The sequence below is a fragment of the Phacochoerus africanus genome, chromosome 4, assembly GCF_016906955.1.
Source record: "Phacochoerus africanus isolate WHEZ1 chromosome 4, ROS_Pafr_v1, whole genome shotgun sequence".
NCBI classification, from domain to species: domain Eukaryota; kingdom Metazoa; phylum Chordata; class Mammalia; order Artiodactyla; family Suidae; genus Phacochoerus; species Phacochoerus africanus.
The window spans coordinates 1,830,026-1,846,461 of record NC_062547.1 but is presented as its reverse complement, the minus strand read 5'-3'; the positions used below and the strand labels follow the sequence as shown (position 1 = coordinate 1,846,461).

The window sequence follows — 16,436 nt, the reverse complement described above, 5'->3', positions numbered from 1 at the left end:
CGCTTGAGTAGGCGGTGCTGGGAGGCTGGACGGCTCCGTGTGAGAGAGCGAGGTTAGAGTAGTCTCTGACCGCACACACACACAGACCAGAGTGGACTGGAGACCTAAATATGAGGCTGGATGCTACAAGACTCCTAAAGGAAAAACACAGGGCCCTCTGACATAAATCGCAGCAGTATTTTTTTTGGATCCGTCTCCTGGAGTAATGGAAATAAAAACAAAAATAAGCAAACGCCTTAAACTTGAAAGCTTTCGCACAGCAAAGGAAACCGTAAACAAAATGAAAAGACAACCTACAGGACGGGAGAATGTCCTCGCAAATGATGCTACTGACAAGGGGTTAATTTCCAAAGTATACAAAGAGCTCATACAGCTCACATCAAAGACAAACCACCCCGTCGCAAAATGGGCAGAAGACCCAAATAGACTTTGCCCCAAAGAAGACATACAGATGGCCAACAGGCACAGGAGAGATGCTCGGTATCACTAAGTTACGACAGAAATGCAAAGTAAGACAACAGTGGGGCATCACCTCGCACCCGTCAGAATGGCCATCTTTAAAAATATCTGCAAATAAGAAATGCTGGAGAGGGTGTGGGGAACAGGGAACCCTCTGCGCTGCTGATGGAGACGGGAACTGGTGTGGCCGCTAGGGTGAAGGTTTCCTTAAAACTAGAAATTGAGGAGTTCCCTCGTGGCACAGCGGGAGTGAGTCCAACTAGTAACCATGAGGTTGCAGGTTCGATCCCTGGTCTCACTCAGGGGATTAAGGATCCCGCCTTGCTGTGAGCTGAGGTGTAGGCCGGCAGCTGTAGCTCCGATTCGACTCCTAGCCTGGGAACCTCCATATGCCATGGGCGTGGCCCTAAAAAGCAACAAAATAAAAGACTTAAAATTGAATTACCATATGATCCTGCAGTCCCACTCCTGGGCCTATATTTGGGGAACATAATTCGAAAAGACACGTGTACCCCAGTGTTCATGGCAGCACTATTTACAGTAGCCAAGACACAGGAGCCACCAAGATGCCCACCCACAGACGAAGGGATATAGAAGATGTGGTGTATGCATACAATGGAGTATTAGCCAGCCGTCAAAAAGAGTGAAATAGGGCTTTTGCAGCAACACGGCTGGACCTAGAGATTGGCACCTTACATGAAGTCAGGGAAAGCAAATACCATCACTGACATGTGGCACCTAAGGAAGCATTGCAAATGAACTTCTTTACACAACAGAATAGACTCACAGGCACAGAAAACACACCTATGGTTACCGAAGGGGTTGGGCGTGGGGGGAGATAAATGAGGCGTTTGGGGTTAACACATACACTCTCCTGTGTGTAACAGGTAAGCAGAAGGGCCTACCGTAGAGCACGGCAGCTCTGCGCCATGTCTTGTGATGGCCTCTAACGGAAAAGAATCCGAAAATGAATATATGCATGAATATGTGCCATGCGTAATGCACAGTTTCTGTATTATCTGTATGAATATATACTCTGTAGAATCTGCCTTTGTATATATTACATATATGAGTATATATACACAACCAAATCACTTTGCTGTTCCCTTGAAACTTCTACAACATTGTAAATTACCTATGCTTCAATTTGGAAAAAAACATGTCAAAAGTAAAAAATGAAATATATACGACAGATGAAAACATGGGAGAATTTATGAAAACATCTCAGAATAAGTCGCTTTCAAAATTGAAGACGAGGGCTTCGAATGACTAAACACTGCAGAGTTGACTATGGGAAATTAAAAAAAGAAATCCTGCCAGCAGGAAAAGAGAGACACTGAAAGACCAGAAACCGTCAGGCTGGACTATTTTTAACACAGAAGATTGTTGCTGCAAGTCGGCACGGAGAGGCATGCACGAAAATAAGGGTGCGGAGAAGGCGGTTCACAAAAAGGGAGAAAAGAGAAACGTCTTTTTCCTCGAAGCGATAAAAGCCTCATTTCCACTAAAAGAAAGTGAATTAAGACTCCCGGGCAACTGTGTCCATCACGGAAAGAAACGGAGACGGAAGCTGCGCCCTCGCCTGCGGGTGAGGGTGTGGGGACACGGGCACCGCGCGAAACCCTCCGAGCAGCGCCAGGGGGGCCAGGCCTTTGCTCCGCAGGACCCAGCCGAACGCCACCAGTGTGTCGCCTCGCCGGGCGGGGGGCGGCGAGGGGCCTCCTGACGTGCCTGCACTGAGACGGGAGAGCAGCAGCACCCCGTGCCAGACACATTCGCCGGGGAAGGTGCCCTGAGAAATGCCAGTAACGGTTCTGAAAGTGGCAGCATCCTGTTGATCAGCTGCTGTCATTCCAGACGCCTGCTCGTTCCGGGGGGCGGGGGGTCCCCGGGGCACTGTCTGGAGCTTCGTGACCGCGCAGTTCAGGCGCCGGGCCCCTTCCGCGTGGCCTCCGGCAGCCCCTTCAGGCAGAGGCTCAGGCTCCGTGGCCTCCCTGGGCGACACGCGGATCGGGTGTGCTTGCACGCGCTCGCCTCGGACACGCGCAGCCTCGGCGTGCTTGCCAGTGGGTGGCCGGCCTCACCTCCGTTCCGGCCTTCGGTTTCGCCTCCCTTAACCTGGTGAAATCTCCTGTCTTGACAGGACTGAACGGTTCTTCTTCATGAAGGGCTGACTCTCTAGGGTCCTTGGGTGACAAGAGACCGCCTCGAGGGGGCCTCCGTCGGCAGAGCGCGAGCTGAGCCGGGGGCAGGACGGGTCGGGGGACGGTCGTGTCCGCGGGGAGGGACGTTGCAGACGGCCTGATTTTGTAATCGGGCAGCCCGGCAGGGAACCTCTGCAGGGGCGCTGGCTGCCCCTGGCTGCCCCCCCCCCCCCCCGCCATCCGTAGGGACTGGTCTCATCCGTAGGGAACTGGTGATGGCAAAGGAGCTCTGGACGTCTCAAGACAGCTCTGGCCGGAGCGCACAGACGTGTTCCCGTTGAGGCGTGCACACCGGGCCGCCTGCTCCCTGAGCAGCAAGAGGGCTAGCCTAGCGGAAGCTGCACGGTGCCCCTACAGCACAGTGCCTGCAGGTCCGGCCCTGTGCCCTTGGCCGGGTTGCTTCCTGCCCAGACCACCAAGCTCGTGATTGTTGGCCGCCTCCAGCCAGCTGCAGTCAAATCAGCAGGGCCCTTGCCGATGCCCAGGGCCTGCATCGGGCCTTCACAGCAGCCACCTCCGTGTCTTCTAGCGGGGACGCGCTCTGGAGAGCGCACCGCACGGCACCCATGAGCCGCCTTCCAGCTGCTGCCCGCCCAGCGCCTTGGGCCCTTCTCAGACGCCTGGATCCCTGTGTTCACCCGTGACGGGACCAGAGCCAGAAAGACCAGACCTCCCACGAGCACAGTCCCGTTTGGGAAGGCCCAGCCCGGTGGCCTGAGAGCAGAGTTCCCCTAAGGATTCTGGAGGCTCGACCACGAGAAAGAGGCACTTCAGTTGCACACGCAGAGCTGTCACCTGTTGACACGTGTGTGCACAGATGATACCATGAAACAAAGACGCTTCCTCCTTGCTGTGCTGCCATGTGACCGGTAGGCCGGCCGTGTCAGAGGGGTGGCATACCTGGCACCAGGTCGAAAAGGCCAACTGCAGATCCGTCTCGGCTACCCCCACGTGCAAAGGAGCTGTCAGTGTAGATGCGTCTGCCCAGTAGGAAAGAGCGGGGCGCCTGAGGGAGGGAAACTGGAGGCGGGGTGGCTGGAGTGGGACAGCCAGCTCTCCCGCCGCCTGCCTCTGCGGACTGCACTTGTTTTCCCACGTGGGTCGCGCTGCGCTGCTGTTGTGATTTCTGAGCTGCATGTCACTGTGTGGGGCTGTGTGCTGCGGCTCCTGCACGCTTGCTGCCAGGCCGCGCGGGATCAGGCCTCCGCGGCAGGGCCGGCGGGGCGGGCTCTGGTTCACACCACGCCGAGGAGCCGGGGCTGCTCTGGCCCAGGCCCCGGGCAGGCTCCCGGGGAGCCCACCCCTCACGGGAAGGGCACCCTCCACCCGCTGCAGGTCCCTCGGGCTCTCCGAGGGAATGACGCCTTACCTGTGTCCTGTCGTTACAGAATCGGGAGAAGAGTGCTTATTAAAGGAACGAGCAGCATGTGGCGTGTTCTGACTACTGTGTCTCATCAGATATTTCAGGTTTTCCCTAACTTTTGTCCATTTTCAGGTAATCTTTGATTGCGGTTCATGCAACAGTGGCCACACTTAACACGCTTTTCGGCTGATTTGCCCGATGTCTCTGTTAATTTCAGCTTGTCTCAAGGCACATTCACACTGTAAACTCTCTTAAAACTCCGGAGCCCAGGTCACTTTCATGCTTCGTGTTGCTAGCAGTCTGCTTTGGGGAGAGCGGCACGGTTTGGGAACCCGTGGCGAAGCGACGCGGTGCTGACCCGGGAGGGGTCCTGACCTCTTCCCGTGGGGAGAAGGAACCGAGGGAGGACCTGAGGCTGGCGACCTGCCGGGGACGTGCCCACGCCCACCCTCTCCAAGGGCCCTGCCCTGGACCTCCCGGCCCCCACCTGGGCATGGGGGGGGGCCTGGCTACACCGCTGGCAGAGGAGCGGGCAGGAAGAAGCCGGCCCAGCGCCTGCCACTGTAAGAGGAAACGAAGAGAGACAGCTCCAGTCAGGCCCAGGGCACTCTGCAGCTGGGGCCGACACAAAGCCCTTTTCAGACCCTGCAGCCAAGGTGCCCGGCGAGCTTTTTTTTTTTTTTTTTTTTTTTTTTAGCAGCTATTAGGGTGACAAGCCTTTCCAAAGCCCAGCAGTTGGCGAGGGTTTCCAGGAAACTGGTCTGGCACCAGGCTGGGATTGGAGCAACTTTAACGAGTTAACTTCAGAAGGAAGGAATCATCAGGAAAGGTTTAAGGTTCAACAAACTTTTTAAATTATTTTGCAAAAAGTTCTGGCTTTCACAATCGGAGGCATGTTTTGCTGTGGCTGTTTTAAGCCAGAGCCTGTTTCAGAGGCAACGCAGCCTGCACGATTTGGAGTCATTCATTCCAGGTATTCGCCGGAAACTCCTCCGAATGAGCCCTGCAAGTGCCGTCCCCTCTGCCGGGAAAGGCTGGGCTCACCTTACACGTCTCACCAAACGCCACTCCGCCCACGTGCCTCTGCCCCGCCAGCCCCCGCGGCCGTGTGTGCACACGCGAGTGCACACGCGCACACCTTCCCCAAGCAGGAAGCTGCTCTCTGCCAAGAGCGAATGGAATTCAGATTTCCAGAGGGTGTCCTTGGCCTCCAGCTGCACAGCCGCGCGCTGAAGAAAGGCCCTAGTGTGTGTGGCGGGGGCTGAGTGAGAGGGGCCTCCATCCCTGCTCATGTCTATCTGGGCCCCAAGAAAAACCCACAACTGGCTGTGCTCTCCCGGCCACACCCGGCCTCGGTCACACTCCTGCCCTTCCTGAGCCCGCACTGGGTGGCCCCCGCACACCAGCTTCCGCGCCTCCTTCCCCACAGCGGGAGACCTAGGCCAGGCCCTCGGGGGGCACACCAGTACCTTCAAACGAGGTGCCGGCCCCCGGGGCTGGGCATGCTGCCCTGGGCCGGCCTGCTGTCCCTGCCACGCCTGGCCAGCCTCTGCTCTTCCTGCTGCAGAGGCCGACCCTCCGCCCCCGGGGGTCCCCACGTACCCGCAGGAAGGACCCCCCGCCCCCTGATCCAGTCTGGGCCTTCAGAGCCCCGAGGTCAGCACCTTCGGGAGTTAAACATTTACAGGCGGGGACCAGCACCAAGCCAGGAAATGAGACAAGGCCGTGATCAGCCTCGCGTGGTGGGCAGAGGCTGGTCACGCTTAGCTTCTCTCGGGCCGAAGTCACTGGGGCCTTGCACCTGTGTGGCCAGGCGGCAGCAGGGGGAGAGTGCAGTTTCTGCAGGTCATCAGGGGCCATGAGAGAGCTGGGCACCCCCCCCCCCCGCCCCCCGCCAGGGGCTCTGGGCCAAGTGACACAGGAGGACTTTGTGTGAACACCTGCTCTTCTCAGGGTTCCCCCAGCGCCGTCTCCAAGGCGAGCCTCTGGGGCCACTGCCCAGGCAAAGAGGTTGCTGGGAAGATCGAAGCAGCAGTGGGGGGCACGACTGCGGGGCGGGGCTGCTGGGGAGGTCGGGGGCGCAGACTCGGAGGCTGGACCCGACTCTCTCCCTCTCCTCTTTCTCTTTCTCATCCTCCACCAGGCCTCCGAGAGGGCGCCCGGCGCTCCCGAGGGCCAGCCCGACCTCTGAGCAGTAGCCGGTCACTGCTAAGGATGCGCCCAGGCTGCCCGCATTGTCCCGAGAGGGCTTGTGAACCTTGGAGAAGCCCCCACGCTGGGTCGGGCCCTGTACCCCGGGAGGTCAGTCAGTGCTGCCCACGTGGTCCAAGAGCCCCCAGCGGTCTGCAGGTCTGGGGCGCCCAGCGGTGCCAGGCCAGGAAGCGACTGAACGCGCAGGGCTCTCGTTGGAGAGGGCGCCACAGTCGCCAGCCAGTGCGCGGACTGCCTCTCCATGGCCTGTGCCCTCCTGCCCGCTGGGCCACAGAAGCGCCCTAGGGGGCAGAGACCCGAGCCAGCAGCCAGGCTCTTCCCCACCGTTGGCTTGTTGCCTCCCTGCCCTGCTCAGCAGCCCTGGGGGAGCCGGCCTCCCCTTCACAGACTGGGGCCCCTAAAGGTGGTATGTCGGGGAATAAGCCTGGGCTCTGCCACTGCCTCATGGGTGATGCTGGCAAGTCCCCGTCCTGTGACTTGGGGGAGTGATTCACAGGTGCCCTCTGAGGGCCCTACCACAGATTTGAGCTGTGTGCCCGCCAGCAGCAGCCCCCTGCCCCCAAGACATGTGCACTAGAGTGTCGGCCTCTCCTGAGCACCTGGGGGCCGCCAGGTTGGCAAACCCTGCTGCCACCTTTGGGCTGTGTGTCCTGCCAGTCGCTTGGAGACTGGGAGCGCCTCGGTGGCCCCCCTCCACTGCCACGTGCAGCAGTGGCGGAAGCCTGGTGCCGTCCTTGGCGGGACAGCCTGGCTGACGGGAATAAATGGCGGGGTGTGTCCGCTGGGCTCAGAGCAGCTCATGAGCCCCTTTCCCGGGGACGGGAGGCCGTGGGTCGTGGGCCTACAGCTTCTTCCCTGCCTCAGCCTGGCCTGGCTTTGGGGTCTCTAGGTACGTCTTGCTACATAAGGACAACACCGGGGCCTCGTCTGTGCCCCGTGAAAACTTGTGACCTGGTGGATTTAGAAGCTTTCAGGCCAAGGAAGGGATGTCCCATCCCCCTGGGGGCTAATCACCAGGTGACGTTGCAGGTTGACGTGCTTCGGGCACTTTCCCAAATCGGGTGCCTGCCCCTGGTCCCCAAGGCCTCACACCGGCACCCGGGGCCACAGCCGCCGTGTCTGCAGGAGCACACGGACACCCAGACAGGTGAGGGGGCTGCCCCCGCCAGCTGACCCAGGGCAAAATGGCCCCCGATGGCCAGGGTTTCCTGGCGCACTGTCCCCAGGCCTGAGGAAGCAGGATAAAGTCAGCTCATGAGGAACAAACCTCAGCACACGGCCAACGTCAAGACGTGGAGCGATGAAAGGAGGCCCAGACGGACGCGGGACACGCTGAGACCTGGTCCAGAGACTCAGTGCTGTTCAGACACTCCCTCCCCCCAGACCCGTCCGGAGAGCTGCGGTACCCATTGGGGTTTTCTCTGGAAACTGGCCCATGGATGGAGAGATGGGGCCACACCAGGACAGCCAAGCAAGGCACGAGAATGGAGCTTGCACGGCCAGCTGTCAAGAGCTGGTCTCCCAACTACTGGGAACACACAGCACGGTCCCGGCAGAAAAGAAAACCCAAGAGCTGACCAGTGGCAGCAAATGAGGTCCCCAGACAGAGCCACACGTGGATGTGACGTTGCTGACCTGGCCGGGCGGGGGCGGGAGGATGGCCTGTGCCATAAAGGTGCCGAGTCAGATAGGATTTCCACACTGGGGGGTGGGGGGGAGGGGGGGCCTCGACCTCAGCCTCACGTGGGAGGGGATGCAGAGATTGGTTCCAGACAGACTGCAGATGCGCACGGGAGAGGCGAACTCGCAGAGCTTTCGAAACACACCCCATCCTGATGACCTTGGAGTCGTCAACGCATCTCAGCTGGGACACAGAGGGCGCTCTCCAGAAAGGCAGTGTTCGACGAGCTGGGTCACGTTAACGTGAAGACCTCCCGCGCATCAGAAGACACCCTCGAGAGAGGCGAAGGGCGGCTGCGGAAGTGGGGTGCCGCTTACCCGGAGTGAACTCCTATCTGTCGGACCAGCGGCTCGCGTCCAGCACGCGTCAAGGCAGGACCACGACTCCACGAGCCGAGATAACCCAAGAGGAAACAGGCACCCGAAGCGGGCGCCTTACGCAGCACAGCAGCCAGCTACAGCACAGCAACGTGGAAAGGCGCGCGGCGGCACCAGCCGTGGGCTCTCCCGCGGATCACCATCGACGCTGGATGGGCCGCTGGACGCCCACGCGCACGGCCGGCGGGGAGGGGGTGGACGCCGCGAAGCGGGGCGCGTGGAGCCGCCGGAGCGCCGCACCGCCCCAGTGGCAGAGGCAGGGGTGCGCCCGCCCGCGCCGCGAACCTGGGAACCAGCATCCACTGTAAGTCAGCACGCTCATCCAGCAAGCCGGCCACCCCACACCTAAGACAGCGCCTCGCTGAACCGCAGCCTGGAAGGGTCCTGGAGAGCTGCTTACACGGAGCCGTCAGGCGTCAACCGTGGCAGCCCACGCGGGGCCCTGCTCTCCACGTGGCCGTGGGAGTAGAATGGCTCACCTGAGGCCGAGGGCCAGCCGGCAAGGAGAGAGGGAACTCTCTGCAGCCAGACGGCTGGGCTCACAGGAAGTCAGGCGTACGGGGCGGGCGGGGGGGTGGGGGCATGTCCATCTTTAGAAAGTTCAGGAATGCACGCCATCGAGTTGCGCTGCTAGAAGCCAGGACGCTGGTTCCCCTTGGGCATCAGCGACAGGAAGTGGGAGCACGGGGTCTCCCTGGGAGGCTCTGCTGCCTCACCTGGGGACGTCACCCTTCAACAGAAACTCGGCAGCAGCGCCCTGCATGCAGGGTTGATCCTTGCCAAGCCTGACCTGACAGGTGGCCAGCTCAGGCCCCAGCCCCGTGCCGGCCCTGCTCAGAGGCCTCGGGCCTCGCCTCCTGACCAGGCTGCCCCGGGACTTGGTCTCCCCTCCCAGGCTTAGGCAGAGCTCCGGGGGAGCTGGGTGGGACTCCCCGAGGGCCAGAAACATCCGGACAGCGACACCGGCACAACCTAAAGCCACCCCCCGGGGCCCGGCCCTTCTCTCCCAACACCCTTTGGCGCTGCCCGCCGGGTCAACAAGCTGCCTTGCTGAGCACCCGCCCGGCAGAGAAGGCTGAGCTGGGCCCAGAGCACTGGCTGCGGTTAGTGCAGCGGCTTCGGCTTCGGAGGAAGGAAGAAGCTTCCCTGCTTTGCCCTGGGCCTTCCACCTAGACGGCGGGTCCCCGGGAGACTGGCCGCAGCCTCCGCGCAGGCTCAGATGGAGGCAGCGAGGCTCCAGGGGCTCGGGCCCCCGGGGCTGCCCGCAGCTGGGCCGGCACAGGCCGCGGGCCAGGGCGAGGGCATCCGATTCCCAGTTCCGTCTCTTTCCCACTGAGCCACTCTGCCTCGCTTTTAATTTAATTAGGAGAACATTTAATCCCCCAGTGCATTTCAGAGACGGGTTTGCGCCTGGCCGGGGCTGTGGGGCTCCGACGGGGAGCCTGTGACTCATGCAGCCTGCACAACCCTCCCGGGCGGGCTCCCGCGGGGCTTCCTTGGCGTGTCGAGCAGACAGAGGTGGTCTGGAGCCCTGAAGAAGACAGGACACTGGGCTGGACAGACGCACTAGCCTCATCTGTTCCTGGCAAGCCCTCTCCTCATCCCCCTGGACACGGGCCCCAGAAAGGCCTCTCCGCCTTTTCCCATCAAGGTCTGCAGGGTGAGAAACTGAGCCAGGGGCTCGGGGTTCGCAGAGATGCGGTCCTAGCGCCTCCAGGGCTCCTGGGGTGGCCCTGGGTGTCGCCCAAGGGTCCCAGATGAGGCTGGTCCTGCCGCTAGTGAGAGTACCCCTGGTCCGTGGAGCTGTTCACCAGGCCGTGCCTTGTGACACTGGCCCCCGTTTCCAGAAGGCACGGCGCTGGCCCCCGGCCTCCCTGACAAACGCGGATTTCAGGAGACGTTAGCAGTGATGTGGCTGGAAGCCAGGCCGCAGCGGCCTCGCTGGAAAAGAGAAACTTGAACGTTTTGGCGTGAGATTCTGCAGGGTCCAGGAGAAAGTTGGAGACATGGAAATTCTAATTAACGCACACGGGGCTGCTTTTGCTCAAGGATCTCCAGGCTGTCATGTCGCAGGCGGCCTGCGAGTACACGCTCGCCGTGTGTGTGTGTGTGTGTGTGTGTGTGTGCGCGCGTGCACGCGTGTGTGCACGCGCTCTCAGGCACATATGTACAGGCGCGATCCTGGCCACCTGGTGCGTGCCCCGTAGAGCCTCTGCTCCGCCTGCCCCCACTAGAAGGCCCCTGACCTTCCCTGTCCCTACCTCGACGTACGAAGTGCTGCCCAAACTCTTCCTGGGCAGAGCCGGGCAGAGGGGCAGCTCATTAGAAGGAGCCGAGTCTCGCCCGTGTGAGATGCTGCAACAGAAGAGGTGGAGATGGGGCCGTATTTCTCTGGGGGACCCTTCAGGGGAACCACGGGCTCTGCCCTCACAGAGGGGCTGGCCTCTTGAGCCACCTGTAACCACGGGGACGGGTGGGGATACCAAGCCCATCCTGGCTGACGTGGCAGAGGTGGCAGGCCCCAGACCAGTCTCGCAGCCCTGCTGCTCGAAGGTTCCCCGGGCCATGCCACGCTCAGAACCACAGTCCTCCTGCTGAGGCCACTTCTGACCCTGCTGCCCCGGCCCTGGTCAGCACCCAGGCTGAGGCACCCCAGCCCCTGCTTCCTGTTCTCCTTGGGCCTTGCCTGGGGGATCCTGTCTGCCTCGAGGCAGAGCCAGAGTCCTCGAGCTCTTTCTAGCCTGGGGCTTGAGCGGTGCCAGAGACGGCGAGGCCCAGGAGAGCCGAGGGTCCTGGGAGACAGGTGCCCAAAAAGAGCCCCAGGCCCCATAGTAAGGGCTCAGGGAGCTGGTATAGGGGCCCCAGGAGCTGGGGGAGGATGTGGCTGCCTGGCCCGTGGGTGTCCTGGGGCTCCACGAGGGGAGGATGCATGAGAGGATGCTGGAAGGCTGAGAGGGGTCTGCCAGCTGGAGGGAGTGACAAGGGTGTTCCCGATGAGACGTCGTGTGCACAGCTCAGGGACGCCCAGGGGCAGCCCTCCCTCGGGGGACAGGGGCCTCAGACTCCCCCTAATGCCAGCTCCTGTCGGGGAGCAGGGCTCCGCTGTCTCACCCCACGGTGCCCTGGCTGCCTTGTCTCCTGCGGCAAGGCCCTGGGTGGGGTCACAGCTCAGGGAGCTTCCTGGCAGCCTGCGTCTGAGAGGTGTGCGCTGAGACTGCAGCAGGCCACCCAGAGCTGGTTTATGGGGCTGGGAAGGCAGAGCCACCCTGGGGCCCCCGCTCCCTCCTCGCCAGCAGCTCCCCAGGCCGCGCCAGGCGTGTGCACTGACCCCCAGTTCCCTGACCCCTGGCTCCCACGATGGCCCACAGGCCCCGGAAAGAGGAGCTTGGCCCAGCCCTAGGGACCTTCCTGTAATCAAGGCTGCAGTGACCTCACCTCCCTGGGGCCTTGCGGGCGGGGAGAGCTTGAGAGGGAAACAAAATGTGTCTTTATTTATGCTTTTAATTTGAATTCTGGAACCGGCCCAACATGGTAATACATTTAGCATCAGGAAAGTGCTGAAGAAAAATGGTCTGTTTTTCAGCCCCCGCCTCCCACCCACCCCACCCCGGCACACACACACCAGGGCGTGCGCCCCTCTTCCTCGCACGGTCCACGGCGCTGAGCTGCCCGCAGGAGCGAGACGCATCCCTGAGCTGCTGGAGCCGAGTTTAATCGGGGGCATCCGTCACCCACGTGGGTGTGCGGGAGGAAGAGGCCTGTGACCCGAGCGAGCACAGGCACCAAGACCTGGCCATCTTCCCGCGCCGGCCCTGCGCAGGGGCCCTGAGCCAACGAGGTGCCCCGCAGGGCCGATTCCTTCTCGCACCACCGTGGGGAGGGGCCTCTGCCCAGCCCGGGGGGTGCCCAGGAGCCCGGGCCACATCCCTCCCTCGCTGCGCCTGCGTCCTGCCCTCCGCGTCCAGGCTCCCTCGAGGCGTGTCCTGACCACTGAGGACACAGGCGTGCAGGTCCCCGCCATCTCGGCCTTGACTGGGCCACGGTGCCCGGAGGTGGTCTTCCTAGGACAGCCCTGGCCTTGTCGCCGCCAGTCAGCACCGCAGACCCTTCCTCCCGCCTGCCCAGCCGGCTCCCCGCCAGGTCTGCACTGGGAAAGGCCCGCACGGGCTCTCATGTGAGCACTGCCCGGGCCCAGCCGGCCCGGAGGGGACCCCTCCTCCCACAGCCAGGGGGCCACACCACTGAGAGGGCCCGCAGCAGGCTCTCCGGAGGGTGAGGCGCCAGGCCCGGGGTGGGCACAGAGCTGCGGCTGTTCAGGTTCAGGGCCTCAGTGTCAGAGGAAGGAGGAGGAGATGGCTGAGCTCCCCTGATGACACAGCTACACTGGCTTAAGGTGCCCCCTGGGCTCCCTGGGCAGCCCCGGGCCCCAGGAAGCTTGGGCATGCTGGTGCCAGCGCAGGCGGGCCTCACTTCTGAAGGGGTGGCTGTGGGCTTAGCTTGGGCCGCCTTGGTCCCTAGTCTGACCAACCGCACCTCGGGGCTCCCTGAAGGGCCCATGGAGCTGGCGAAGCCTGCCTGCCCACTGGACGGGTGATGGGTGCCAGCCCTGTCCATGGAGAGGACGACTCCTTGTCTGCATTCTGGGGGCCTGCCCACGGCCGACAGGAATTCCTGAGAGCTGCCAGGAGGATGAGAAGGGGCAGGCTGAGTGGTGCGGCAAGATGGCTCTGAGCAGGCACTGCCACCTGTCCTGCACATACCAGCAGCCATAAAACTGCAGCTTCTGCCAAGGTGGTAAGCTGGCCTTTTGCACCTGCCTGCCACCCCCCACTGCCGCTCACGGCTCTGCCCTGGCCCATTTATCAAGGGAGCCCCTCGCGTCATATGCAGGATGAGCCCAGAGGTCCAAGCCCCCATCCCAGGGGTTCGCCGGCGCCACGTGGACAAGGATGAGTAACCCCTGCCTCCCAGGGACGGAGAGGAAGCTTGCTGTCCACACCCTGCCAGCCCTGCTGCTGTCAACCCCCACCCCCCCATCAGCTGGGGGTCTGTCTGATCATGGGACCACCTGGAGACAGACCTGTCCCCTCGTTCTGGCTCCCCGCCTCCACCAGGCCTGTGGCCAGAGGCCCTGCCTTTTGAGTCCCCACTTCCTGAGTCGTGGGCACAGCGGAGGCCACGCATGGCCGGCAGCAACGGTGGCCGGCCTGAGGCCACTCCGCACGAGACGCCCAGGGTCCAGGACCACGCGGAGACCCCTCAAGTCTGGAGCAACCCCCAGCCTGAGCAAGTCCGTGGAGAGGAGGGAGGCCCGCACGCCACGCAGGACTCAGGGCCAAGGGCACCACTCATGTGATGCGACACAGACCTTCCCCGGGGGCCTCCCCAGCGGGGCAGTGGCCAGAACAGGCCCGGGCGTCCCGCTGACCCCAGCACAGGCTGTCGCTGCTGGGTGCCTGGCCGGGAGCATGGCGTCACAGCACGGCGGGGCCCCAGGGATTGGCCTGGCGATACCGAGACGGCGGGGGAGGCCGGGCTGCGTCCCAGGCCAGCTGTGCCTCGGGGACAGGCCAACTGGAAGGCGTGGAAAATCAGCCATTTCCTCCACCTGAAGGAGCCCCTGAGGACAGCGGCGGCAACTGGCAGTCGCATCTGCCCCGTGGCTTTGGCCAGGCTTCCATGGGGGATGCAGAGCACAGGCGTCTCTTTTTGGGGGGGCAGCAGAGGGGGCTCAGGGAGAGAAAAACAACCTCCCCAGATGCTCAAAGCAGGAAAACAAGTGCAAAATGCGAAAGTTCTAGCTTTGCTGAAGTCAGAACAAGAGGCTCACGTGTCCAGACGCTCCCCGCCGGGTACCCGGGCCCCCAGTTTCTGAGGCCGTCGCGAGGGGTGGGCCCTGGCGAACAGACCGAGCCCCGGGGCCGGCACGGCCGTGGCCCCTCCGGGCCCCACGCCCCCCAGCTCGCCGTCCCCGCGCAGGCGGCACTCACTGTGACACGTGGGTGATGGGCGCCAGCAGCGTCTCCCCTTCCAGGTCCAGGTCCTCGGCAAAGCTGTTGGTTCTCATGAATTGGGCTGTGCTCACCTCCAGCAGCGTGGGGCTCTTTTTCACTGCAGGGAAAGACGTGGGACAGCACGTGAGGCCTCAGAGGAGGGCCTGCCGGCAGAGGGGGCCCAGGGCTGGCCAGAGCCGAGCTTGGATGCTCACCCCACCCTGCCACCGTGGCTGTGGGACAGACCTGTGCCCCGTGAGCCTTCCCGCAGAGGGTATCTACGCGCAGGGCTGGGAGAGGAGGGGAGACGATGCGGGAAGCCCAGGGCGGGGGCTTCAGGGCAGTGGTCGACGTGGCCCTGGATGTCCAAGGGGCAGCTCGGAGCCTGTGACATCCCCTCAGGGTGAGGGCCATGCAGGGCTGAGCTCAGGTGTCCCGGCCTTTCCCCGGGTTCCCACCAGGCTTTCAGGTAGAGGAGAAAACCGCGGACGAGCACGGGACTGGGAGGACGCTGGTTCCCGGCATGGCACTGTCACTGTCATGGGGACGGAGGGCTGTGAAGGCAGCAGTGGAGACTCAGGGTGCTAGGAGTCCTGGCCAAAGAGCCCGAGGCCCCTCGCACCCACCCCCCTGCCCCGGGGGAGGCACAGGAACCACCTCCCTGTGGGCGGGGGGCACAGAATCCAGGCCCACCCTCCGTGACCTGCTGCTGGTGCTCGGGGCTGACCGAGAATGCTTACCAGTCCCTGGTTTTCAGTGGGGACTGGTGGGTTTTTTTTTTTTTTTTTCATTTCAAATAATAACTAATAACTCCAAGATTCACGAAAGCCTTCCTCTCCTGGGGTCATTGGTGTTAACCACCAGCTAGACTCCTAGCTCATCCCTCTCCGCTCATCAGAACAGCTGACACCTGGCGGATCTTGCATTTATACACACGTGACAGCTCTGTTCCTACCCCTTGTTCCCTGTCACTCCGCAGCGTGCCCATCTCACTTTCCTCCAGGTATGGACACGTGGGTCTAGGCCGTATCTTAGCGGCTGCATGACAGTCGTGGTTGAGATCTGCCATGGGTAACTCAGCCGTTGCTGGCTTGGTGGGCACTGGGTTCCATTAGCTTTATGCCACTGCTTTGAGGCAATGATGCACCATCCATCTTTATGAAAACTTGACGTATTGGGGCAGGTGAGAGGGTGCTTCCATGGTAATCTTAAGAGATGCTGCTGGATTGCCGTCCCAAGAAGTTGCATCAGTGGAGTGGAACACGCGGGCCTCCCCACCGCCGCGTCTGCCCTGGCTTTTGGCAGCCTTTGCAGGGACGGCCAAACGTGACTGATGGCTGCCGTGCTCTTTTTCCTTCTATGCTGAACGCCTTTTGGGGCTCAGAGGCTGTTTATCTGTTCCTATCCTTTGCTCATTTTTGCTTGTCGACTTGTAGGGACTTGTGTACGTTATGAGATACTTAACCCTTTGTCGTGTCAGGCGCAAACATTTTCTCCCGTCGTCTGTGGCGTTTTCACCGTAGTTATGGTTGTTTTATCACAGAAAATATTTTATGCTTTTGAAGCGATACCCATCTCGTGCTCTTTGAAGAAGAAAGGCTTCCCGACCCCAAATCAGTACAACGATCTCCTAGATTTATTTGCAATGTAAATGTATGCGTATGCGTGTACCTTTTAATCCATTTAGCACATATGCCTCACGTTACAGGTCCCAACCAACAGAAAACGAGAATGTAAAAGATACCGTGTGCAGTCTTACGAGGAAAAAAACGCAAGGAAACCACAACCTCACCCGAGTACGATCCCAAAAGCTCAGTTTGTAAGAGGGAAAAATGAAAAACTGGACGTCCTCAAAATCAAAAGCATTTGCTCTGCAAAAAAAGACACTGCGAAACAGAGCGAGAAGACACATGGTAAGACGTGGAGAAAGTGTATACGTGTCAGTTCTCTGGTCCAGGACTTTATATCCAGAGTCTATAAAGAACTCTTACAACCGGACAAGAAAGCTAACAATCCATCGCTAAGGATGAATGATGAAGACCAGAAAGAGATGCTGAACTCAGAGTTCCCTTTGTGGCGCAGCAGAAACGAATCCGACTAGGAACCATCGGGCTGCGGGTTCGATCCCTGGTCTTGCTCAGGGGGTTT

At 61.3% G+C, this 16,436-nt stretch overlaps 1 protein-coding gene across 1 annotated transcript in view; it reads right to left on the bottom strand.

Moving 5' to 3' along the window:
- The window catches only part of KCNQ1 (potassium voltage-gated channel subfamily Q member 1), a 314,470-nt gene that overhangs the window by 149,884 nt on the left and 148,150 nt on the right, over positions 1–16,436 (bottom strand). The window contains exon 11 of the mRNA XM_047774975.1: positions 14,286–14,406. Coding sequence (XP_047630931.1) covers positions 14,286–14,406 — 121 coding nt within the window. The remainder of the gene's footprint in view (positions 1–14,285; positions 14,407–16,436) is intronic.